At 41.1% G+C, this 27,578-nt stretch overlaps 1 protein-coding gene across 2 annotated transcripts in view; it reads left to right on the top strand.

Moving 5' to 3' along the window:
- SPTLC3 (serine palmitoyltransferase long chain base subunit 3) overlaps positions 1-27,118 on the top strand; it is a 79,679-nt gene extending 52,561 nt beyond the window's left edge. For both annotated transcript variants that reach the window (XM_058835378.1, XM_058835377.1), the window contains exons 7-12: positions 548-653; positions 8,055-8,274; positions 10,423-10,549; positions 21,765-21,900; positions 22,861-22,990; positions 25,329-27,118. In XM_058835378.1, the coding sequence (XP_058691361.1) occupies positions 548-653; positions 8,055-8,274; positions 10,423-10,549; positions 21,765-21,900; positions 22,861-22,990; positions 25,329-25,442 (833 nt within the window). In that variant the 3' untranslated portion in view covers positions 25,443-27,118. The remainder of the gene's footprint in view (positions 1-547; positions 654-8,054; positions 8,275-10,422; positions 10,550-21,764; positions 21,901-22,860; positions 22,991-25,328) is intronic.
- The last annotated feature ends 460 nt before the right edge of the window (positions 27,119-27,578 follow it).

Below are 27,578 nucleotides of genomic sequence, written 5' to 3'. Positions count from 1 at the left end.
TCTCATCAGCAACCTTCCACTTGTTTTCCTTCTTGAGAAGGACAAGTCTTCTCTTGCTGCCATCCTGATGTGCTTCATGCAGCCTTATCAAACCCTTTGCTGAAAAAATGCTTGTTGTTTATGAGCTTGTGGTTGGAAAGCAACCAAAACTCACTGTTAAAGCCTTGATAAATTATCAGTATCAGCAGCCCCTACACAGAACTGCTGGCAGTTCGCCTCAGTACCAGAGCAAAGTGATTCTCTTTTAGCTTTAAATACAAATGTATGCCGAGTATTTCTAGAAGTTTCTCAGATCAGGTGCATAACTGGAAGCTTTTTATAACTCTTCTTGTCACTAAATTGCATTCACACCAATGAAAGTAATTGTTTGGTCTTGCCTACTAATAAAGGAAGTTTACCTTTAAGATAAAGATAATAGGATTTTTTTTTTTTTTAATGTTGTCTTTTTCTGTGTAGGAAAAGTAGCACCCAAGAGAAAATCGAAAGTTCTTGAAAAAAATCATTGTTAATGGTTTTCCTTCCTCCTTTTTCTTATTTTTAAATAAAGATATGCAGAGCCTCGAGAAGTTGCTGAGAGATGCAATAATATATGGACAGCCTCGCACCCACAGAGCATGGAGAAAAATTATCATCCTCGTGGAGGGCATTTACAGGTATATTTGTGTTGTAGAAAGATGAGTATTCTGTCATTTCTGAGGACAGAATGATGAATTGAGTGGGGAAAACTCTGACTCTAGGTATCTGAGGGAAATCTTAATGAGAGTAAAAGTTACAGTAACATTCTGTGATCTCATAAATATGTTGATTTCCATTACAAAAGCCTGAACCTTGTACCCTGTAGCTCCAGTTAGATCCTATACATTGTTCTGAATGTTGTCTTAACAAATCACAGTGGAGTGAGAGATGTGCTGAGAGCAAGACAGGTAAGGTGGTGTATGTTGTGGCAGATGTGATAAAGCTCATGGAGCTGTAGTTGGTGGGGAGTTGTGCTGAGTGAGTAAGCAGAGCTTTGCAGAGTTGTTTGTTACACATGGGCAGATCAAAAGACAACTATGCAGAATTGATTAAGCTCTCTGCATGCCCAGTTCTTGCCCAGCTGCTGAAATCTTAAATCTCAAGCTAAACTTAGTTTAAGTGATATCAGCATCTTTTTAGTAACCAGTGCTGGATCAAATAGACTCGCACTTCAACAGGAAAACTGAAAGAGTGCCTTTCAAAGAATTATATAGTGGTATTTAACATAGCCCTAGTCCCTGGAGGAATTCAAATGAGAGAAGTGCCTTTGAGAATCCATCTGATAATAGCAGCATCAATAATACAATGTAATTGTAGAGCACCTCAGTCAGGTAGCTACGGTTCACTTGTGTGATGCAGCTTACACCCGGCCAGAAAGGGAAACAGTCACTGGAGTTGAGCAGCAGAGCAGAGGCACCAGCCATGCTCACCATCCTGGGCTTCATCCTGGCAGCTGCTCCAGTCTGGAGAAGGCCATTGGGAAGGCAGCCAGGGAGTTCAGGGAGGGGGAGCCACTGATGGGCGGGAGTTGGAGAAGGGAAAGGCAGGAAGGGTTGGAGAAGCAGGGGTTTGGACAGTAAGAGGGTTTGCAGGGAGCTGAGCGAGGCTACTGCGGTGAAGATGATGCAGTACAGAAGATGAGGGAGCAGTACAAGGGTGGTTTGGGGAGTAACAACACCTGCTCCAGAGAGAAGGAAACCAGAACCACTCATTCACAGGACATGACAGGGTTTATAAAAAGTAGCATTAAAACTTTATATGTAGGGATTGTATCATGTGTTGCTGAAATGCAGCCAGTCCGGATGGGCTGTCACTTATGCCGTTTTACTGCAAAATGCTGGCACAGCTTAGCCAATTAGCTTTTTTTTGGAAGAAATCTTTTATGATCTCATGTCATCACAACTTCATAGTTGTCAGTACTTTCTTTTTGCCTAATGTTTTCCATCTGCAAAGAGACCAAATCAGTCCTTATCTAAACACCTGTCACTCAGAGGTGAAACAGGTCGGCAGTAGATCAGCTGATCCAAAGCAGGCTGAACGTGTCCTTTCAACCAGAATAAACAGAGCAAAACTACAAATAAACATCACTTGGGACTACTAAAAGAAAGCTCAGATTTAAGGACTTTGATCATGCAGAAATTAAGTGGACCACCAACATTTTACTGACAAATGTTCCCATTGGTCACATGGTTGGCAGAAAAGGCTCCAGCTGCTGAGCTTTGTTCACTTTTAAATCCTTTACCCTGAATATTGACCACTAGGGAACAAGAAGGTAGACTGGTAACACAGAGGCATGGATCAGTCCAAGCAGTGGGACAAACCCAAACTGTCAGCTATTTAACTATGTTAACTTATAACTGTGTTTCCAGGTTTATGTTTGGTGTGGAGTTTTCTTTTCCTGTACTTTTGCAGTTCATTCTCGAACAAAATTTAATTTTCCAAAGTTCAAAGAATCTTCTGTTGGAATGCAAAGTAAAAGTATGTTAAACCTCAGAGTACCTACTAAAAGGAGCCATAAAGTTCCTTCAGCTCCATATAGGCTGAATAATGTTAAGACCACTCATGCCCTGAGTGTCTATGCTTCTGAAAGGCATAAAGTAAAAGAAAAACAAAGCTCAGCTCTCTAACAGTCTCTTGTTGGAAACTATCCCTAGCAGTAGCTAGGTTGGTTGGTTAGTTAGTTGTTTTCACAGTCTAAGCAGATCAGAAACTGTAGAGCGTGGTTTGGTTGTAAAGCAAATCTGCTGTGACTTGAGGGCAAATGCCACCACGTGCCACCGCGCTGTGTCTCTGCCAGCCCGGGACACGCGCAGCCAGGCGAGCCCCGCGGCACAGCCAGGAACAGGCTCACAGCCCAGCCAGCCTCAGCCAGTTGGTAGCTAAGAACATTTCATATAAAAAAAAAAAGAAAAAAAAAAAAAAAGAAAAATGCTGGAGAAGGATGGAGTAGAAATACTCTTACTCTTTTTGTGTGTATGTTCTTTCCTTTCTTGGCCTAGGGTTTTTGAAAGACTAAAATTTTCCAGCCCCATATTGGCTAATGATAGTTTTCTTGAAGGTTTGCCAAATGCCAAATTAACATTCATCAAGAGGGTTTAAGAGGGGTTAGAGTGTAGTTAATGTATTCTTCTTACAATAGTTAATACAGTTTTTTTATTTTTTTACCTAAGTTATGCTTCAGGGATGGCAAATACAGAATTTAAATAACTTGATCCAAGCCATTCTCCAAGTTATAATATCTTGATTTGCAAGTTTGGCTTGGCAAATTTTTACAGAAATGCTTTTTCCAGAGATGTAAAAGAAAACACTAAGCTTTCCTTCTTTAAAAAAAATATTGTTATACGGGACACCATAATCTTAGTATGGTGAAGTTTATGGTATGGAAAGAAATTTGCCTTCTGTTTCCATTAGGAGTGTCTTAAAGTGTTTACACTGTGCATAAGCCTAGACTTAGCAGCTGGCAAAATTTGAAAAGGGTCATTGTTAGCCAACATGAGCATTTCTGGAAATCAGGCTTGTGTTTGAAACCGTAAACCACAGATTTTGCTTGGTTATAACTGAAGGCAGAATTGGTCCCTCGACTTGGGAAGCACTCAAGCTACATGTCAAATAAGTAGTATTAAGTGTATGTTTGTTTGCTTTTTAATGGCATTATTATCTTAAAAAGAAAAAGAAAATCATAAAAAAGTAAATGTAACTCCTAGTGAAAGCTGGTTCTTAACTTGGACCAGCCTAGGAGCAAATATATTCCATTTGCGTTCCAAACTGAGGGAGACCATCTAGCCATCAATCTTGACTCCAAAAAGCATGAACAAGTTTTGGCAGTGACCAGGGCACAAGTTAGACTTGCTAAATCATATTTTTACTATTTGAATTCCAGCTAATGTTTTCCTTGGCTTCCACCATTTCCAGTTCAGGATTAATCAGTTACTGTGTTCTTACATGGTTTGTGGTGGGCTTCTGCTCTCTTCCATGCATATTTACTTAGGAGTCAGATAGGCCAAGGCCCAGGGCAGAAGTTATGGGGCATCAGAAATTGATCAAAACAGATTGGTTTTCATTTGTTTTTTTCCTTACTTTTAATTTAATTTGTGTATTTTCCCTTCCAGCTAAGAAATTAGCTCTGACCAGTTAGATATCGTCCAATGCCTTTTCATGTGCATTAGAAGTTCCTTGGGATTCAATGCCAATAGTGTAGGAAATTTAGCAGGGTTATTTTTTATTTCCTGGGATTAAGTGACTGGACTTCCAGAAAAGAATGAGGTAACATTTAATGCTTTTGGCCAAGGACCAGCATTAAAGGTTAGCATTTCTATCATTTTAGTGTTGAAATGGAGTTGTATTTGAGGGCAGAGTTGAAAGATTTCCTTAAAATTATTGCTCTAAACTACAAAACAGAGATTGTTTTATGAATGTACAAAGTTTATGTAAGAAAACAGTACCTAAAGTAACTGCTAAAGTGGAATGTACATGTCTTGTGAGTAGCAGGCCAGAAAAGGAGGGATTTTTCCCAATTACAAACTAGCCTGAAAGGGGAATGGATAAACTCTTCAAATGTTGAAAAGATAGTGGTACTCTAGGGCATGTTTAGAGATGAAGTAGATAAAAGGTGGAATATTTGTAAATTTATTTTCCCGAGAGAAAGAAAAAAAAAAGGAACCTGTGGTACCATAGTAGAATGTAGAAACCTCTTTTCCCAAGAAGTTTCAATATAAACTGGGCAAAAAACCATCAATATCGTGTCAATTGTGAGCCTGTGTTCCAAGTGAAGTGACCATCACAAGCACTCACCTCCCATCTCTCAAAGCACCTGGATCCACAATTCACCAGCTGCATCAGGAAAAACATCAGTGGTTTGATGGGGATTGAATCAACTGGATTTCAAACTGGAGTTTTCTAAAAACTTGGGATTGTCTCCTCACATCTGGAAGTATGTTCAAACTGAGTGTGTACTACCCAAGTTTTTGTGCCTGCCCACCACACAAGGGAGATGAGAGTCAGCTGCAATCTGGAAGTTTTCCATCCCTGCCACCAAGCTAGGAATTTGTGCTACAAGACAGGATGTCATACCATGTAACGAGAATGCCTGTCCTGGGCAGGGCCAGGTTTAGTTCATCTGGGGTTTTTTATTATGCTCTGTGTGCTTGAGCAGATCTGGAAACAGATTAATACATTTGTACACAAAGCTAAATGGCCCAGCCAGAGTGAAACAGAACCAGTACAGTTCACTTCTGGCTCTTTGGTTTAAGCCCACTTGACACCAACATTTACTGAAGGATTCAGTCAACTTTCCATTTGGGCTACCCAAAGGGTTATATGAAGTGAGCTTTATCTTGAAGCAATTCTATGTGCTTAGTAACCATCTCCCAGGGTACAAAGAGAGATCAAGACCAGAGCAGGCAGCAAAACAATTCTTATCTCTGCCATCAGGAGGGCTGAGACCTGTTGGAATGGCAGCACAGAACATGTGCACGACTCCAGCAGCACTTTATCTGTTCCATGGATGCTTCAAGGCCACATTAGGACTCTGTCAACTATTGCATGTGTGTCAGCCAGTGTCTTTCAAGAGCAGTAGATCAAAACTGAAACTGAATACAAGTGCATTGTTTTGCTAAGCAACTTAGAGCTCCAAGAGAAATCTCCTACTCATATGAGAAAGAAAAGTTTACATTAAATCTTCTAAACGGTTAAATATTGCATCAGCCATGTACCAGCTCCATGTATTCTGGGATTCAGCACAACTTTCCTTCCATTACACAAATTTGCAGCATTTTTAATTTACCATTTTTTACTCTTTTTGAAGTTTATTGGTGTCTCTCCTGCCTGAATCTCCATGAACCGCTAAGCCTAGTGACGACCGTATAAATGTGGAAAAACCATCATTGCCCTTCTCTGCCTGACTGATGTGCCCAAGCATTGCTGGGAGGTGGGGAGTGGGATTTGCAGTTTGCAGAGGTGCTCCCTGGCCCTCCCTGCAGACCAGCCAGACACAGCTGAAAGCTGCCAAGCCCAGCACGTACCATGGTGCACGTCCAAGCACACCCAGTGGCCCGGTGTCATTTTAGCTGACTAATGCTTTGACTCTGGGCTATGTAAGGACTGTGGGCTCTGCCCTTGTATTCACTAGGAAAATAGCTGTGGTGGTTTAAGTTGCTTCTCCCCCAGCTGCCAAGTGTCATTTGGGAAAAGTGAGAAAGCCCAGTCCTCAGGAGCTTGCAGTACAAGCCCACCCTTCTTTGCTGCAAGGGACCATGGTGCCAACACACAGTCCCACAGCTGCCTCTTTTAAGGCTGGGCAAGACAGAAGAACAAGATTTGCCAGCAGTTACCAAGAGCCAAAAATATGCCTCCAGGCACACACAGCCAGGCTCTCTGAACCTCCCAGTGTGAACAGCACAGGCAGCCCTTGTCCATGGCTACTCCCCCATGCTGTTACATTAATGGAGTTTTGCCTTTGGGCAGGTCTCCTTCAAAACTGGAGACCAGTTTCCAAGCTTACTCAGGAGACCAAAGGATGAAGAAGGACTAAAATTGTCAGAAATTTCCCTAGTGCTAAAAGCACATCATGCTCCTTTTGTGGTGCCAAGCTTCTAGCTGCACAGTACAAGTAAAGTGGCAACAAAACAGCCTGTGAAAGCCATTGGTCCAGGATCCAAAAATCCCCAAGACACTATTGATTGCACTTCTCTTTTGTACTCGCTATTTGGGACCAAAGTCCATGTTTCTGGTCATCTGAAACTCGTTGCATTTGCAGGTGGTTACACCTTAGCTGTGGGCCTTAGCCCCAGAGCCCTGGTTTGCCTGAGTTTGTTAATGTATCAAACGCTTTGTGTTTGATAGGAAGCTTTTAACTTCTAAAGACCTTCTTACTAAAGCTAGTGGAAGAGAACACAATTAACTCATTATGGAATGAATACCGAGTGCATCTGAGCATATCCAAGCATAGCTGCAATCATCTCACAAAGGTTTTCAAGACACAAGTCTTCACAGCAATACTCTGCATATGTCATCTTTATGGGATCAGAGAGCATTTCTTATTTATCTCCTTGTGCTTTCATTTTGCTGGACACCTCTGTGCCTTCTCATTTACTGACATGACTGCCAGAAGTACAAAAGATTTATCATCTCTTCTCATTTCTATAACTCTCAGTACACCATTAATCACAGAATTGTGGAAGGGTTTGGGTTGGAAGGGGCCTGAAAGCTCATCTTGTTCCAACCCCCGCTGCCATGGACAGGGACATCTTCCACTAAACCAGGTTGTTCAGAGCCCCATCCAACCTGGCCTACAACACTGCCAGGTATGGGGTGTCCACAGCTTCTCTGGGCAACCTGTGCCACTTCCAAATATTTAGTTTTTCTGTGTGGCTGTAATAAAGTAAAAAGCAAAGGAATGGAAACTTTTTTCCTTTTGATTACTAGGTAGCAGGCTACATTTCCTAAAAAGTACATATCGAAGCAAAATTTGGCAAGGCTGGATTTCAGCTGCCTGTTTTAATCCCTGATTCTGTGAAGACTGGGAATGCTTAGAGTTTATGGCACCAGCTGTGGGTTTTATATGGCCCATCTCCAGTGTATGTTGGACCCAACTCCTCTGCACCAGATGAATTTGCTCTAGAGCTGTTATGCCCAAATATTGCCACAGTAGCTGACAATGAAGTAAGCAAGGACCAGACTGAATTATAGCAGTTCTTTATAATATTTGTTCTGTAGAGCTGAAATGTAATGTGCTGCTCAGGGTAAGTACCTGCACCTTGCTTTACACCTTTCCTTCTCTCTTTTGACATGTTGACAATTTACAAACATTCAAAAGACTTTTTGACTGGTTTTGAATGTCTGAATTCTAAGACTGTTTAACTGTTTTCTGCTCACCTTCAAGTGAGTTTTTGGTGTGGGTTGCGAGTTTTTTTTGGCTTGCAAGTAAAAATTGTGATTCCAGAGGAACTTTGGTGGATTAAGGCAGTTAATGACTGTATTTTCTGCCAGTATGGGAAAGAGTGCAGGGTTTGTTGTTCACCCCTGCTCCTCTCCCTGTGCAGCATGGAAGGGTCCATCGTGCGCCTGCCAGAGATAGTGTCCTTGAAGAACAAATACAAAGCCTACCTCTACTTGGACGAAGCTCACAGCATCGGTGCAGTGGGAGCAACGGGCCGAGGAGTTGTGGAATATTTCGGAATGAGCCCCGATGATGTTGATGTATTAATGGGAACGTTCACAAAGAGCTTCGGCGCAGCTGGAGGATACATAGCTGGCAAAAAGGTAAAAGGAAATCATAAACAATTTCACATCAAGGGTGTGGGAACTGCTTCTGTATGATGTATGATACATTTCAGTATCTTTTTTGAACAGCCTGCTTAACATGAGCACTGTCCTAAAGTTAGCATCATTTTTGCCTGGATCCCAAATGCACATCAAACAGTCAGACTTTCTTATTTTTGTCTCATGTTCATATTATGTAATTTGCTTGAGTTGGGTTATTCTGTGCCACCCTGATGATTGTTGTTTGTCTTGGAAATGTTTGGACATGTTGTGGTTGGCTAATATACTTCCCTACATTAATTTGCATGCGGATTGCTCATTACTTTGTTTCTTACTTTGTTTCACATTTGTAAGCAGTGTGTGTAGCAATATTGAGAGATTAAAACCACAGTTTCATCCACTGATAATAAAATTCCTAAAGAGTTGTGGATTGACATAGTTGCATTTTTTAGGAAAATGGAGAAAGAGGTTACTGAGGCCTTTTGCAATAGTAAATTCTGTGTCCTCAGTTGCTCCGTGTACATTAACAAAACAATCTCTTGCCAACAACAGATGTCAACTAAAAGTAGAGCTGAGCTTGCTTTAACAGGGGGTGTAGAAGAGAAAGCATAATCAGCACCATTGTGAAATGTCATTGGTTTTGTTGCTTGACAGAGAGATCAAATGGTTGCTGATTATTTTCTCTTTTCATACCCAGCTGAATGTATTTTTTAAGCAGTCTGCTGAATGAGTGGGAAGCCTGTTTAGACAGCCCATATGGTTGTTGTCAGAATAACATTAATAAGGGCAGCCCTACAGTAGAATAAAAGGGCTATAAGAAAGTATAAACTGTGTATTTCTTACTGTCTTTTTTGGGTTTGCCCCTGGAGTTCTTAAAACCAAGTGTCATAATATATCAAGAATCAATTTTCTTTGTTTCCCTGGCTTCCTGAATTTTTATCTGTGTATTTATTTTTTACCAAAGACAATGTGGGTAATGTAGCTAGAAAGTGTAGAGAGATTAGACCTGTGAAAAGTAATCCCATGTAATTTATCCTCTAATCCTTGGAAGTTTTTTCAAGTGAAAACAGGTCACTCTTTTCACGCCTGTGTATCACTAAGCTTTGCCTCAGGCTTCTCAGTCTTGGAAGGCTGCTCACCCATTCACCCACTTACGTTCCTTTCTGCAGCCAAAAACTCACAGTGGGGCTGTTAATTCTGCATCAGCTGGAGCCCAGAAGCCTTCTTAGCTTTTAACCAAACCCTTAGGAATACAATTGCAGTATGGCCATGCACAACCTGTGTAAGGTTAGGTAAATCTTCATCCCCAGCACTGGAGTTACTGCATAAACTTGCACAGTATTTTGGTAGTGATTTGTGTTACTCTCACTGGATTTTTTTTTCTTATGATATTTTTTTATCAGAGTCAGTTTTCAAGCAGGCCTCATCCCTTTCTCGCTAACATGCACTCAGCTTTTAATGTGGTAACTGGAACTGTGATATTTTGCACTAGGAGATATAAGTTGTTATAACAGTGATGATCTTAGTAAGATCTGAATTCCTACTGCATGCCTGGATTCAGGAGAGTTACTGATGTTTTAGACGTGCCAACAGTATATCAATGGTTTTTCTAAGAGGACAGGTTGTGTTCTCAGTTACTGTGTTCTCAGGAAATGTTAAAACAATTATACCAACTCTGGCATGACTGCCACACTGATTGAAAGTTTTGATTGAAAATTTATGTGCTAATAGACAAAGATAGATCCCAGTAAGGTTGCTTTTCCTGGGCTAGGTCATGTGGCAGAGGACCTATACTGATGTCATATAGCCTTTGTTCCATTACCAGAGGAGAACTAAGCAGCATTATTTTAAGTGCAGCTGTTCATTGGTCTTGAAATTATTTTGGCTCTTTTATAATAAGTCTTAGCACAGAAGTAAACATTGTATTCCAGACTTTTGTTTTGGCAGTAATATCCCCACTTTCATGGTAAAGCACCTGCCTGATGTTTCTTCAGGCCATGTATTAACAGTGGCAGCCAAGAATGCAATCCAGTAGCTGGTGAAACGTCCTCTTCCTTTTGCACATTCCCACTCCTGCAGTAGTTAAGAGGGAGATTCTGTTGTCTGGCCAGCTCAAAGCTCATTCATGCTTTGTTTTGCTTGTGTAAGGACCTTGTGGACTTTTTACGAACTCATTCTCACAGTGCTGTGTACGCCACATCTATGTGTCCCCCCGTAGCAGAGCAAATCATCAGGGCAATGAAATGTCTCATGGGACTGGACGGGACAACGCAAGGTAAGCCACTTTCCCTCCTTCCTTCACTTATTTCAGCTGCTACCAGAGCATCTCTCTGGGTACACTCACAAGCCAAACGTCATCCAGCAAAGAAGTATTGCGATGGCAGTGCAAAAGAAATCCTTGTTATTATAAAATTAATACCCAAATCATCATATTACTAAGTGTTGACCCTGGGGTTTTTTTCCATGCTCATCTACACGCAGCAGGGATGGAAATCTTTTGGAATTCTGGCTGTATAGTTGCCAGCCCATCCTGCTTTGCAGCAACAGATAGAAATACATGGATTTCCCTTGGAGTATATTCTCTGACTTTGTGGTGGGGTTCATAAGGAGATGCCTTCATTTATGGGCTATAGGTGTTGTCAGTTTAGCTTCTTTGTAAGTGTGAACCTTCAAAAAGGCAAACAACTCAAGCATGGTGCAACATTTCTGAATAGGTATTGTATGTTAAATAATAGTATGAGAAGATGATTATAATAATTCCTACCTTGCTCAGGCATCATTTATGGTGTCCTGAGCCTAGTTCTGTACTAACTTTTTTCCCAAAAGAACTGACTCCTTGGTGTACTTATGAAAAATTAGGTGTATTTCTATTCATCTCTTGAAGTTGCAGATACAGCTATTGTCCTATCCTCTGTGTGGTGTGCTTTATCCTCTATGTGACATTTTATCCTCTGTGTAGTACGGTTTTCTATACAACAAGCAACCAAACAACACTGACATACCCATCTGTTACTGTTTCAAAGCAATGCTGATACGTGTTCAATGTTCTTGGGCTTAAATCCCAATATGGAGAATAAGTGATTGAAGTTGTGTGGTTTTTTTTTCAGGAATGCCTGAGAGTCATGATATTCTTTAACACCCAGCTGATGATGCAGATTCTGCTCTGAATTGCAATCTCTTTTATAGTGGCCCAGCAGTGCTTTTTTCTCTTACTTTGTCTGAGACTAAAAGAATTAATTCTGTATTAATCCTCCTAGATAGATAGATAGACAGACAGACAGACTGGGATAAGGTGGGAATGGAAGAGATAAAGGGTAGGTGAGAGCAGGTAAGATACTGCTCTGCACTACTCAGTTGCAGTGCCCTAGAGGGCTGCTTCAAACCATGATAGATACAAGGCTATTGAGATATTCATCTCAGCACTTCAGGGAGGCCAGAATTGACAAGACCCAGAGTACAGAAGGAGGGATAGATGATCCAGTCCCAGTGCCAAATGCTACTGAGTGCAAGGACAAAAGGCAGCAAAACTCTAGCACAGTGCGCTGACGATGAGGAAGCGATGCTTTTGTCATTTTGGCAGAGAAGCCAGATCATAAAACTGCTTCCAGCTTAAAATTGGATGGTCCCAGTTGCATGTGCTGATGCCTCCGTGTGTTTGGTGTAAGAGACCATCTCTGACATCTTTCTCATACCCTGGGCTGGGCACCGCTCCTGCCCTGGCGCTTGCCGTGAGAGGGCGGTCTGACACTGAGCCTGCCCGGGACTCGCTGACTCCGGCGCTCGCAGATGCTGCGTGTAAAACACCAAACATGCAGAGCATTTCCAGGCCTTCAAAGCCTGCTAAAAATGCTCTTCAGCTAGCGTGAGTCTGCCTGCAGTTCAGTGCAGGATAAAGAGGAGAACTGGGTTCAAGATGGAGTTTTTTAAGATGTGCGTGTCTCTCTTAAGGCTGAGTTTGAAGCATTTTCTCTTCAACAAGCAGCATTGTTTAATGACACAGTGTTTGGATTTCTGCACAAAATAAGAGCTTGTTAAGTCTTCTGCAAATCTGTTGTGAAATAAATTAGTGCTCTGTCAGTTTTTAAAAAATTGTCTCGTAATGTTAAATGCAAATGAGTAGAAAAACAAATGAATAAATCATATATCACAACTTAGACCATTGCACAAAGGCTAGCAAGCTGGCTGTGATGTGTAAAATTGTTTCTTGTCCTTCTGAGCCAGACTCATTATTTTAGTCTTTTAGGTTTCCTTTCATGTGGGCCTCCCTTCATTAGGCTGTCTTGTGGACTACAAAAAAACCCACAACCCGAAATACAGGAAAAAAATGCTATGCTGGACCACACTACAATGTGTTGCTTTGGCATCAGAGACAGGAAGGTGGTGGCATAGAAAGGAACAAGGAACAGAAGGGAGAAAGCACTGTCTCTCCTTAGATATTTTTGATTCCAAGGGCAATGACCTTGGCAGAGTTGTTTAGGTCCACTGTCAGAGAAGGTGGTAAATCCCGCACACGAATCATTCTTGTGAGAACATGAGCTGTGGAGCAGAGAAGTTTCAAGTAAACCAAAGTGGGGTAGTATCGACCATGTGTTCTCTCAGATCCATAGGAGTTTATTTTACAATTAATTTCAAATGGCATTCTCTTCCCACTGGACAATTTGGGGAATCCTTTATAAGGAGATGTCCACCAATGGGTTGTCCTCCAGAGGTCATTTCTCAGGGAGAGTGAGCCTTGCAAAAATGACTGGAAATGTTTTAGACAGTAATGAAATTAGAGTTTGCTAAAAAGTTCCATGTGAATTAGAGGGTGCTGGTTGGAAAGAGAATGAAATGAGGGGACAACAAATGTGTTAACCCAGCATGTTCTTATGTCTGAGCTTTGTGACTCCTCAGCAGATGAATAGACAGCTAAGAAAAAGAAGACTGATTTGGTCATTTAAATTGCCACTCAGAAAAGTCCATATTTTTTAGTCTTCTTTATTTTCTCAGATAAAAACTATTACGGTCTCCTGAATTTCTTGCTAGTTATTCACCACTAATTTGTTAAGCAGCTGATTTAGAAAAGACTAGCACAGATGAAATTATGTAGTAGGCAATTCCAGAGCCCAGAAGTGCAGATACTGCTTGTGTATCCTGATGTGTGTCCAACTGAGTCATCTTCCATATTTTCTTCCTTTGTTTTCAGTTAGCAAGAATATGGTTGTTTGGGAAAAGAATCAGGATATGCATTTCCAGGATAGGATCAGTTCAGGAGATACATGACTGCAGGATATGAGTAGATATTTATGGGCCCAGGAGGTACTGCTTCATCACAAGGAAAGGAACAGGTTAGCACCTTCAGAATAATTCTGTGAAACCTGAACTGTTCAGCTGGAAATTACTCACAGCCAGTGTCTGTTCCATGCTGAAAGGCATCAACATGTAGGTATGTCCCACATCAATATTTGTGATAGTTGTGGGACATGAATGTCATGATAATGTGACTGGGAGGATACTGCAGAGCCCACAGCCAGCTATTACAGTTTCATTTATATTGCCGTATTTTCTGTGGTGACTCAAGAAAATGAAGAGCAAGAAATGCTAAATTAGGAGAAGGTAGTAGTTCCCTCAAAACTGATAGGCAGCATTGTTCCTGCCCAGGAAGGAGGAACAGGTTGAGGTCAATATTACCAATATTTCTCGAGCAGCTATATCCAAAGAATCAGAAACTGACTACAAAAGATGCGAATGTGAAATCAGTTTTTTAGTGGAATAAAAGTCCTGTTTTTCTCAGTGCCACATTTTCCAGAACTCTGAAAATCGATGGCTTGTAGAGCAAAACACATTTGTTCTTAGTAACATAACATCATAGACACTTGCATAGTTCCTATAATAGAGTTGTTCAAAAGTGTATGAACTTCTGGCAGCTGTATTTCCTCTAGTAATGTCATAAGGCAGCAAGTTCCCCAGTTCAGCTCATGTAGTCTATTAAAAAAAAAAATCATTTTATCCCTCTTAAGCCTTTGTGGCCTTTTCATCTCAAATGTGTCTCTGCTCATTTATTAGGAAATATGGGAAGCAGAAGTTCCCATGGCATTTACCCTTTATAATTCATAATATAGATATTCTTTATGTGTTCTCCTCGTGGCTTTCTCATTACACCACTGGAGATACCGCAGGAAACTCAGCAGCTGCCTTAGTGGTTTTATCCCATGATGAGACTGGAGTTGACTCAGAGTGTTTGGACCCTGCACAAATTTGCAAGTACACTTACTTGCATGCAACACAGCCCCTCCAGCTGTGACCTTAGACCTTTTCTTCCTCCCCCCTTTCTGCATGAAAATACCAAAAGCATATTTTTACACTTAAATGTGATAGGTATAAAGGAGAACCATTAAGCAGATGGCGTTAAGACTGCTGGGAAGTCCAAAGCAATTTTTTGGATGACTAATAATAGATAATACTGGTGTAAAAAGCAAGTTGCAGTATTTGTAAAGGAAGCATTTTTTCTGTTTAATGCATGGCACACAATAATTCACCAACAACAGTGGGCATTTTTCATGTTTTTATGGGATGCTGAAACATTTAAAAGCTTGTCCTCTGGAATCTACTAGCAGAGGATGTTTTGTTAAAAGATGATTCCTGAAGCTGTTTAGATTGTAAGCATTTCTTTAAAATGTTCATTTACTTTGCTATTTGTGCTGATTAGTTTATCTCTTTCTTCACTACTAGTTTTCATTTAAGCAGACTTTTGAGTTCTTGCATTTGAGCTCATTCAGATTGTGAGAAATGGCAGAATGCTGCTTTCTGTTTCAGTTTGGCATTAAAGAAATAATTTTAAATGGTTCCTTTTTAAGATAAGATAAGATCAGCCGCAGATTTTTTTGTATAACTGGAGGACCAGCTCTTTAAAATTTCTCCAACATTTTCCTTGGCTATCTGTCCTCAACAGTCTTTTGAAAACACTAGTTTTGCTTTGTCAGGATCCTCTGTAAATTCAGAAACCTTAGCTCCACATCACTGTGACCTGACATAAAACAACACTGGTGAAAGGAAGTGCAGTCTTGTCCTCAATTTCTCCTCCCCCTGCCTCATGCCCCTTCTCCCTACGCCAGCGTGAGTGTTCGTGCAGCCGTGCAATGAACTGAATCAGAGCACTGATGTAGCTGAAAAATCACCAACCCTCCCACAAATGGTTAGCCTACACCCCAACTGGTTCCCAGAGCCAATCTGCCATATGGCTCCACGAGCCCCAGTGTCAGGACTTGAGCAGCTGGAGCCGAGAGGAACAATCCATTTTGCAGCAAAATAAATCTGTGCCAGACAGGACTGATCATGAAACTATCACTGGAAGCTTTAAATCTGCCAGTGACTTAGCGATGGACCCCTTGGACCTGCTCAAAACAGCTTGCAGAATCAATCATGCTAAAGCCTATCTCTTTCAAATTCTCATTTTCTGCTTCATTCTGAGGGGATTGCTTCCCTTAGGTCCTCAGCAAGCAGAATGCTTGAACCCTGGCTTAATTTTAAGTTAATATTCCCAGTGAGTATGTGGTTACTTTTCAAGCCCTTAAGCACAGCATTGGCTCCATGACTAGGGCTCCCAGTCACAACAACAGTGATGATATTAGTGATGATAATACGCTGCCACAATTGTTATTTGTCTAAGCTGAACATCACAGATGTTCTCCCAGCAGTGGATGATGGAACAGAGCTAAATTCTGACGTCTTTGCTCAAAATGAGTGAGACATGCTGTTCTGGTGGAGACACCTGCCATGTGATCCACCTGCCACAGGACATCAAACGTATCCATGGAGGCTCAGTTGATCTGAACAAGCAAGGGCTTTGGACTAACAGTGTTTGCAGTGATTTGCAAGATCTCTGAGGATTAATCAAATTCTACCTCATTTGCAGTTACTTTTTTCATAATCAGAGTTAAGCCAGTGCTGCACTCCTCTATCAGACCCTGCCCATGGATAGATGTTCCCTGTATCCTGACATCAGCATCAGCTGCAGGCAGAGGAGGGATGTCAGACATCTGTGTCTGTCACAAGTTTTGCTTTCCCCAGGGACAGCAGCAGGCAGCTCCATGACACAATCCCCTTCCCAGGGTGTCTTTGCTGCTGGAAGGGAGCGAGGATCCCTCCTCTGCTGCAGATGCTGCTGGCGCTGCGGTGCCCGAGGAATCCAGCGCTGTTCTCAGCCTGCCAAGCTGAGCAGGAAAGCAGGAAAGTGCCGTTCCCAGCGGCGTTTGGACCCCTGGCACCTCAGAAACACCTGATGGGATGCAGATGGAGCGTGTTGTGTGCCTGCTGGTTTTCAGCAGGACAGACCCGCTCTGTGATCCATCACCTGTGCTGGGAGTAACCAGGCTCAGCCAAGGCTGGCTGCTCTGTCCCTGCATTGTATATCTGGATACAGATAAGGGGCTGCGTAGGCAGATCTGATTCATTCGAGAAATTAAGTAAAAATGACCAAAACTTTGCAGTTTTTCTCCTTTCTGCTTCAACTGAAATTGCCATTTTTCTTCCCTTAATCTTCTCTGAAAAGTGTTTTGCAGAAGTTCACAGTTAAAATAAGTCCTTAAGGGATTATTTAGCAGCTGAATTCAGCTGAAATTACTAGATTTCTAGCTAGCATTAGATTGTAGAAGTAAATGTCTCCACTTCTCCCCAGTTCATAGCAAAGTTATATTTTATGAAGATTGTTTTATCTGAGAATGTATTTCCTTCAGGCACCCTGCTTTTATAGCATTCTATTTGTGATTTAATGCACATGGAGGTACATGTGTGTTACTCTTATAATGGAACCAGAGGAAAAAAATGAAAATCTGTCCATCTGCAATAGTTCAGTGAGAAAGAGCTATTGTTTTCCAGGTTTTTTGAGCCTGTGGAAGATTGCCTTTTCCTATCTAATTGTTAGTAGAGGAAGGGAGGGAGCTGAGTGCTCCATCCAAGGAACACTGACGCTGGTATGTAAAAGCTCAATTGTGTAACTAATTATCTAGAAAGAGCCTATGAAACAACAGCTGGAGAAGATGAAAGCAGGTGGATTTGTGTCTTGAAGAGTCCACCACATGCCAAAAACCAGTACAGTGTGGGGTCATCTTTCATGGCATGGGTTCAGGAAAAATAGCTCTCCTTCACCTCCTACACCTGAGATCTCAATATGAAAGGTTACAGGTTGCTTATTCCTCTTTTCAATGGACTGAGTCACAACTTCCAAGGATAGGAGCCTACAGGAAGAGTTCAAAGGTGGAATGTTTGTGCAGGAATTTAACACAGGCAGCTTCTCTGCTTGTGAGCATTTTGCAGGAGGCAAAAGCAGACATCTCTAGAAGAGGAAAACAAAGTTCTGTTTTAGAGATCTGATAGTTCTACTGCCTCTTGAGCTGCCAGGATAAGGTCCTCAGCTGGCATGAGCAGCAAAGTTCTGTTGAAGTGCAGAGTTGTGCCAGGTAAAGCCAGCCTAAGATCAGGCCCTAGGACATGTAGTCAGGATGCCTTCCTGATGTCAGGTGCCCTGAAAGTGTGTGACAAAGCTTCTGCCAAGTCTGTTACTCCAAGTGTCTCTCTTAAAAAGCTTGTTGCTTCAAAGAAATTATGAGCAAACTACTACATTTTATTATTTCTCTCCCTCACTCTCACCTTCTTTTTGTATTTTTCTTTCAACTAAACCATACTGATTTTGAGCTATAAAGCTTTGTAAAAGCCTGCATAAATTAATGAGCTAAAGCCAGCAGTATGCAATGATACGTGTCACATAAAAATGTAATCAGCACTTTTCCAAGAATTGCCAACACCTTAAAACTTTGCAGTAAACCATATTTTTTTAAGTGGTGCAACCAAATGAAAACTCTAAATTTGCCAGCAGAAGGTGGATTGCTGATGCAGTAAATCTGCTTTTCTTGTACCATCCAGGCAATTAATCCTTTTTTTCAGAAAAATCCCCATAAACCAGCTGTGTGTGTTCCCAGCAGCGTAAAGATAACTTGTGAAATTTGGGAATTGTTTCACTTTTTCAAACATTCACTTTCCCCTCTTTCTGTCCCTTCTTAATTCAGCCAATAAGAAGACATAGAGCACTTAATAAAGTCGTTCTCAGCCTTAGCTGAATACTCTGGAGCATTAGTGTGCTTAGTTTTAAATAGAGGATGGATGGTTTTCCCTGTCCAGGCTGTTTTTTCCAAACATATGCTGTGTTGTGGTTCACATATTTCATGGAATATAACTCTCTGGATATGCTGCATGCTGTGCTATAAGCTCTTTGCATAGACTGTAAATCCTCAAGGATTTGGCAAAGTAAGAATTTTGTAACACATATATTTACTGTCTAGGGACCTGATCCTCTAATTAGTCCCATACAGGTAAATTCTTACACTTACATAGATGCAGCCATATTCTTTTAGCTCAAGGGTCTGCTCAGCAGACTTTCACTCAATAAATATTAAAGGATGCAAGATCCCAGCATCAGGAATCAAAGAGAATGCTTTCTAAATGTGGTGCCTTTAGTTTAACATCCCACAGTGAATTTGGACTAAGACCTGATTCTGTGCTGAATTCATCACTCTTAATCTGTGGTGTGGGGGGAAAATCAGGCCAATGAGACAAAAATAAACATTTTGCTCAGATCTGCCTCCTTATCTGCCATTGGAAGGTCCCATAAAAGAATGAAAAAGAGTGTTGAAATACAGCTACAAATTGAAATGGTTTTATTGCTCTTATTGGGACAGCATATAAGAAGTCTGTGTATATGATGTGTGTCTGTGGTCTTTGACCACAAAACTTAACATGAGAAAGGAAAGTGTTGACATTTGTTAAAGAAATAGGTTCGTCCCAGCCACCCACCCACAAATACTGTGTGTAGCAATCATCTCCTAATGTTCTTTTTTTCCCTCCAGATATATGTGAGTTCTCTGATCTTTTATTTGGCTCTTTAATGCATCCCTGCAAACGAAATTAGTGTTCTGGGACGTTGCTGAAACATTCAAGTGGCTCTTTTGCATCAACACTGGCTGTCTTGAAATGAGCTCCAAAGGGAGTCTTGAAAGGGGGGATCTCACATCACAAAGTGGTTGAGGATGTAGAATCAGGAAAGGAAGATTAGAAAAGGAAGAGGTGTTTGATTTTGGGGGGTTGTCTGAGCCTACTCTTTCAGCGTTTCCTTAGCTGGAGTCTAAATTTCCAGCACCAAAAATAAGTAGAGACAAAACTGTTCAACTCCGGGCCCTGCGCATATGGTTTGATAAACAGCGAACAGCAGAGCCTGGAATCCTGCATGGCTCACACTGTGTTTCCAGCTCTGTGGTAAACACATGAATAGAAAGGAGAAGGCAGCAAGTCTTAAACTGCACTCGCCAAGAACATCTGCATTTATGAAAAACTTTCCCTAATTGAAAATCTAGTAGTTTCAAATGCTTTCCAACTGAGAGTTTGGAAACTAGCTCAGGGGCTGCTAAGATAGCAAGAAACAGCAGTGGCTTTGAGCCCCCAGTTCAGGTTACTCCCCCACCCTCCTCCTCATAACTTGGACATTGAGGAGGTGCTAATAACATCTTCACAATTTCTAACAAGGGAGAAAAGTCTCTATTTAGACTTCAACCACATTACTCTGTAGTTCTCTAAATCCCTGTCCTTACCATCATCTCCCCTTCCCTCCTCCTCCTCCTCAATACTTCCTCCTGTTTCTTTGAGATCTACTACACCAAAAATATTTTTGGAAATACCACAGACTATTGTTTTTATTAGTGACTGGAAAGCTTTGTAGTAGGATGCTTTTGTGTTTCATTTGTTTTCCTTGCTCTGGCACAGCTGTTTTTGCTTTAGCAGCTTTAGAGAGATGGTTAAACTATTTGTGGCCTTTTCTAACCCAGCAGATCTCTTCCACTGAGTGCTTTAAACTGAATGACTGAGACTGTAAGTAACAGGTTGTCTGCGTGGGCAGTTTTGTGCATAAAGTTACAAATGCACTGTTTTTATGAGATCTTTTAAGTTGTTCAAGCAAAACTCCGATCACTATGAAGCAAGTCCCAGTTTCCCTATAAATTTCCCAGCCAGAATGCTGACAGAATCTTGACTCAGGAGGATACAGAGCAAATGAAGTAGTAGATCTTGTCTAAACCTACACATGTTCAGGAATATTAATGGAAAAGACGTTCATGTAGGTGTGGTGATCCCCACTTCAGCCAAGAGGGGAAAGGAAGAAAAGCCAGAGCAGATGGTGGGGCTAGAATGTGGTCTGAGGACAAACCTGCCAAGGTGGCATGTAGCTGCTACAAATGTCTTACTGGCCACTGTGGTTACACAGAGCAAGATGGGGAATGAGGGAATGGGCATCCAGTCAGAGGATGGTGACAGCAGAAAGTGGTAAATGAAGAATGAAGCGAACAAAATGTAAAGTAAAATGAAAACGTAAATGGAGAGTGAAAACGTAACACATCTGTGCAAAGGCAAAGGGAAAAGCAAAGGGAAAAGAGGAAATGAGTTGCACTGGAGGTTTTAGTGTTCATGTCTGGTGACATAATGTAAGTGATATTGAAAATATGGGCTGATGAACAGCAGGAAAATGGAAGTTAAGAGTGTAACTGTGTCCTACTAAATCCCAGTCTTACCACATATTCTCACCACCTCTGCTGGGCAGACACAAGCAGCTGAGCAGCAATTTGGTTTAGAGACCTGCTCTGCTTAACAGTGGCTTGGCAGTTTGTTTCTGGCAAGGTCAGGCACGTGGCAGACCTGGCTGGATTTGGCTGTGTGAATTTGGGCTGGTGTGTGGGTATGGAGGAGGTGGCACCATCCCTGTCAGCACCTCACAGCAGTGGAAAAGCAACACATAGATCAGCTCACTGACTGGATATAATGCAGGTGGAGTGGTGAAAGGACATATTACATCTACTATTACAGTAAGGTAGTGCATGTTTCTTACCTCTTTATGCAATAGGTTGGGAAGCAATTGCTCTTGTCAGAAGTTGCAATTTGTGGCACTGCAAAAGAAAGGTCTTTCCGAGCATATTTTTTTCTTTGCTGTTATTTGTCTTTTTCCATCATTAAAAAATAAATGCTTTCAGCTCTCCTGTCAGTTTTGCTGGGGGTCCCATCTGTGGATCTATGACTAAATGAGGCCAGGAACAATGCAGAGATAAGAGTTACTTTGAGAAAGAACATACTCAATTTACATATCCTGTCTGCACTACTTCTCTGTAGGTGTGTGTCATCTAGGAGGTTTTATTTAGCACAACGAAGTCCAGGGAATTGTCCACATGTCTATCCCCAGACAGGGACTGTTGTGCCCAAGAGAAGGCACCTCACAAGTACAGGAGTATCAGCCATCCATCCTACAATGCCATAGCAATCAATGTAGTTGCATTTAGCTCATTCTATGTTTTTCTTCTCAATCAAATAGCAACATTTACATTTCAGCCAAACTGTTACCCCCAGCCCTGATTCTTGCCTGTGACTAGACTCCAGTTATGATCTTTGCACTGACAGTTCTCCTGACTGACTTGTTTCAGGGCTCCAAAGGGTGCGTCAGCTGGAGAAAAACACAAGGTACTTCAGACGAAAACTGCACGAAATGGGCTTCATCATTTATGGCAATGATGATTCTCCCGTTGTTCCCTTGCTCCTTTATATGCCTGGTAAGATAGGGTAAGTACTGAAAAAGACTTGCTGGCAAAACAAGCACTATTCAAGTTTGTGGGTTATTTGGTACACACTGCAGAAGATGATGTTCTCTGTGGTAGGTGCTTCCCAGGAGAAACATACACTGTTATTTGAATTCATCATTTAGTTCTGTTTTCTTTTAAATTTGCCCCTAGGTTTAATTTTGAGTTGTTCCAGATGTCAGAATTTTAAAATTTTTCTCTTTTCCTTTTTAACATGGTCCAGAATAATACTTTTGATAACATTCTGAATTTGAATTTTTTGGTCTTGATTTTGTAATCACTAAAGGAGACACGTTGCCGTTGATGTACGGATGCTTTTTTATTTCCCCATCTCATCTTTGAATGGTCTTTGCATGTTTTACCATTCAGTTCCTCTCAAATAGCACCTGTGCACTGACTTGGGCACACAGACCAGAAGTCAGTAGTAGCATAATGTAAGTGTTGAGCTGTAGGGAGTATTTCAGGTGGCTTAGGTCTTGTACATGCCACACAAGCCTTCCTAACTGGCAGAGCAATTGTGAGAGCAGATAAACCATCACACAGATTGATTGTTGGTGAGCATCACACCTACTGATGTCCAGGAACCAAGCATTCATACCTTCCACGAGCCCAGCCTCTTCTGTCCTTAGGGACTGTGAATGCCCACATGGTTTGATTTGTACTCAGGGACTTAAACTGACATAAATGAATCATGTCTACCCTGCAGAGCCCTCTCTGCCTTCACATTTCGAGTATTTCTCAGCCACTTGGCTTTGTGAGTCACTAAGCAGCAAGAATTCTCAGTCCTGCTCGTAAAATCCTGGCTTTTATGGAAATTGATGGGAATACTCAATCAATTGAAAACATGATTTTACCTACCACATGTGAATGTTTTCTGTCTGTGTTCAGTTTATTTGGAATAATGTATTTTTGATTTTTCTCCTTCTACTTTTTCTCTCCTTAGGGCTTTTGCAAGACGCATGTTAGAAAAAAATATCGGGGTGGTCGTGGTTGGGTTTCCAGCTACTCCTATCACAGAATCCAGGGCTCGGTTTTGTGTGTCAGCTGCACATACACGGGAGATGTTAGACACGGTAAGCCCAGCAGATGTCCTGCCCAAATTAACTTCAGGTGCAAAGGAGGCTGGGAGAAGCTGTGCCTCTGTTACTTTGAATCTCAATAATTCATTTTTACATTTGTTTTTCTGGCCTTGTCACTTGATCTTTAAAGGCATTTGAGCCTGATACATTTTATTTTCTAAAATAAATTATAGGACATTTAACTTCTTATGTTCTTCTATTTCTAATAGTGACCAAATCTGTCATCACTAATAAAAACCTACATGGCCAGCACAGCAAGTTAAATGCTACATCAAAACTATCAGAGTAGGAAACCTGAAACTATATGGAAATAACTGAAAATCAAGTTTTCCATACCCATATTTCCATTCCATATTTCCATGTATTTCTTGAATTGCAGAAATACATGGGACAGCCTTGGGGGTACAGGTGGAAATTGCAAACAGTATTTGGAACTGTTTGAACCTAATCAAGTTTAATTGCTGCTGTCTGGCCAGTTTCAGTTCTCTATCTTTCTCTGATATCAGAAATACCATTATAAGTATGTTGAGACTTCCATCACAAACCTCTGTTCCAACACAGAAATGTGTTTAAAATAAACTCTTTGAAATTTTCCATTTCTTTTTTTTGCCGAAGGTGTTTTTGGCCTGGCTTGAGATGCGTTCTTTCATTCTCAGCATAAGCCAACTTAGAGGCATGAAACAAAGAGGCTAAACAATAAATTTCAGGCTTTGCTTTTCCTCTGCACAAGTGTTGATGGTCAAGGCTAAAAATCCTTGAACATGGAAAGGCATGTGAGTTAAATGTGCCGCTGTTCATGCAAACATACCTGCAGAGAGCTCCTGACTCTCCTTTTGCATCCTGAGATGTACCTGGATGTGGAGGCTGGAGCCCTGCCCTGCTGACCAGCTCCCATACCAGTGTAGATAGCTTTGAAACAACATCAAAAACCTGCTTTGCATGTGTGCAGTGTTAAATTCCTGCTGCTTTTAAAGGTGCAGTAGTTATTAACAAGGTACAATAGCATCAAGGTAGTATTTCGTAGAAGAGAGCATAGCTACGTTCTTGTGTTGGTCATTACCAGCTCCTGCTGTTTGACTGTGAGGATTTTGGTTATGTCACTGGCAACAGGCCATGAAGTTGATCTGAAGATTCATCTCCTGAGGTTGCTGCTTTGATTTTCTTCCTTTCCCCCCACCCCCAAATGTAAAGCCCACCTAATTTTTGGGCTGTCTCTCTGCATTCACTTCCTGCTACCTGCAGCTTGCTGCTTCCAGGGAAGGTCTGACACTCCCCAGTCATCCCTGAACGTGCTTTGCTTTTGCCACAGTGCTCGTGGCACTCTTACTGCAAAGGGGAATGGAAATGCCCTGAGTTTAATTACTTGCAGAAAGAAAGCTTTTAGGACAAAACACTTTGTGACTGTGCCTAAACCCAGGGTAACAATAGGTAGCAGGCACAATGAAAACGTTTCCCTCTGGCAAAATTTGTTTTGTATCTCAGCCTGGAACTAAAGAGGAAAGATCCATGAAAGGGCAAGCTCCCAAGAATTACTCCCTTAATGATCTGGAAGATATCTTTCTGCATAAATCATTACTAAATTACTTCTTTTTGTTGTAAATTGCTTCTTTTTGTTCATGACCTTGTTTAGTGGCTTAACAGAAATGGGCTCAAAATCAAAATTGCTGTTGCCTTCTTCGATGCCAAAAGGTTGGCTGCTCTTGAATGGGGCTGCAAAACACTGAGCTGCTTCCCTATGGTACAGAGTTCCTTGGCTACTTTTCAAATCCACTGGGGACACAGCTCAGAAAATTGCATTACAGTATTAATGAACAAAAAATATTTGTCCCTGTGATATGTAAAATACTGACATTCACTAAAATCACCTTAACCAGTTCAGACTGTTTATGCTGACTCTGCTCAGCACTGGGAGCTGAGCACTGCCCAAGAAGATACATGGGGAACTCCAATCTTTGGGAGCTATGGAGGAAAACTGAAGTATAGCCTCACACATTTGTTTTGCACAAGCAAAGATAACTTTTTACCTTGGTTCTTGCCAAGATAAGTGCTTTTGGAAAAAGTATTTTTTTCTTCATCTGTGCTCAATTAATGTACTTACTAATAAACCATCATCTACTGAAGGAGTAAATTCCTTTCTCACAGATGCTGTTGTACATCTACAACTGCACTGCTGTTCACTGTTGTAGAATGAATCCAAAATTTTCCCATTTGTCCTTTTAACTTTCTCTAGTTGATTTTTTTTTTAATAATCTTCTTGTTCTTCAGTGAAGTAGAAGTTACTAGAACTTCATTTCTTTTCCAGTAGGATTGACAAAGTATCATGGTCTTACAGGTTTTGAATGCTCTGGATGAATTGGGTGATTTTCTACATCTGAAATATTCCCGGTATTCCAAGTCATCTCATCCTGAACTGTATGAAGAATCTAGGCTTGAACTTGAAGATTGAGTTTTCCACCCATGAAGAGAACATTATGATGCTATGAAAGGGTGGAAAAACTGAAAACTAAACAATACAAATGCATTTCTTCCCTTCTAAGGACAATTTTTATTTCGCAGTTAATTGAAATGAGGGGAAGCTCGGGTGTTGCATCACTTTGTATCAAATTTCTGTATTCAAGAGACTGAAATATTGATACAGATTTGCCTCCCCAGGAGATCTGTCCTTCTTAAGGTGTTTTTGATGCAGAAAGAATGGATCCATTGATCCAGTTGCTAACGTACTGCTTTTGATATGGCCCTTTTTTATGAAGAGTCTTCAGATAGTCTTAATTGTGACTGAAATAATAAAGTTTAAAAAGTTAATAGGTTCCAGTGTAATATCGCTGAGCTTCATCAGTGAGACTGACTTTGATCTGTTAAAGAGCATAAATGGAGACGCCGGTGTGGACTGCTACAAAGGAATGAGCAGCAAGTGACCTCTTTAGCTAAGTTGCACTATCATGCATTTCTCCAAGGACAGAAAGTGTTAGAAAAAGGCTAATGCAGAGAACAAGGAATGTAGCCTGATGAGATTGTGTATTTCTGACAGCAGGTTATGGAAAGTGAAAATTCCTCCTCTCCAGAGACCTTTTCTTGGTCACCTAAATGCACTCTAAACTTTGAATTGTACAAAAATTTGTGCTGAGACACAAGCAGAAATGCTTTTCTGCCAACTCATTTGAGTTACAAGCTATCACCTCTTATCAGTACCTAAGTTCTTCAGCAGGCTTCCTCCCTTTTTGTGGAGCAGTAGTAAATAATTTTAATAAACATTTAACTTTCCTGTAAAAACCTTGATCAAAACAGTCAGATGCTTGCAGTTCACAAACTGCAGATGACATTTATGGGCCCATTCCTAAGTTTCTTGAACTACTTATGGGCCTCATAAATGCACTTACAAGTACATAATGCCGAAGCTGTTAGTTACACAGAACGTGAAGTTCAGATACCATAAGCAGTTCTGCCACCTGTTAAATAGAAAACTCCACCATTTCTATACATGCTACAGTCATCCATGAAATAACATTTCTTGAAATATTTTTGTCTGTTTTATGCATGTCGGGGGTTGGTCTGTCCAGGGTTTTTTTTTTAGTTGTTTGTTTTTCAAGTAATTATTGTATTTCCTGAAGAGGAAGATGCCCTTGTCCCCCCTTGTCCACTGCCTGAGTGACAAATGCTCAAAGCTACCTGAAGGAATTGTTCCAGCCAGCACTTTCCCTGCAATGCCAGAAGCCACAAGAATCAGGGTTGTGTGGGCTGAGTTGCTGGAAGGAGATTGGAGGCTTTTTCCATTTTATTTTTTTCCCCAGTGTTGAAAAGCAGTTCTGCAGCTTTAAGAATGAACTCCAAACAATTCCACGCTATCAAATGTCATTGTAAACACATCAGATGAGAGATGTTTAGCTTTCTGTTGCACAGATGTACCACACTTTCATGTTCTCTTGAAAGCTGTGGTGTAAACTTAACCCACAGCTGCAATATTAGATTTAAGAACAGAACAATTAAATTGCGGAGTACCAATTACACTATATTACTCCCTGCTTGTTAAAGCAGCTTTCAGGATATAACAAGGCTGACTGATTATGAGGGCCCATTTTTTGTTGGATTTTCGTTGTTGTTGTTGTGCAAGTTAATAAAAATCCAGTGGTGCTATAACTTTAAGAATTGATTACAACACATTCCGTAATATCAAATGTCGGCTTTAGGAAATGTTTATCAAGGGCTGGGGGAGGACTAAGCGTTGTGTCATGTGATTCTTCACCATGGTAGATGGACTTGAAAAGCACTGCAAAGGTTCAGGGGAGCTGAGTTTGTGGATAAGAGCAAACTCACTGTATAAATGTTTAAATATTCGAGCACAGGACAAAGAGAAATTAGGAAACATGAACTTCATCTTGGAGTAACCTGGCAGTTTGTGGTGCACAGCTTTGTTACGTGCAGGGTGAGTGCACTTACCGTGAAAGGAGATGGGTTGAGAAATTTCCACAACCTGTTCCTTGAGGAAGAGTACTGGGTTTGATATATCGCTTTTTGATCTCTATTGCTGAACATCTGCGGCCAGATCCTCAGTTGACTTCTGACCTTCCATCTTGGGGTATACAGC

The sequence above is a fragment of the Poecile atricapillus genome, chromosome 3 (assembly GCF_030490865.1).
Source record: "Poecile atricapillus isolate bPoeAtr1 chromosome 3, bPoeAtr1.hap1, whole genome shotgun sequence".
NCBI classification, from domain to species: Eukaryota; Metazoa; Chordata; class Aves; order Passeriformes; family Paridae; genus Poecile; species Poecile atricapillus.
This window is presented reverse-complemented; position numbering and strand designations above follow the sequence as displayed.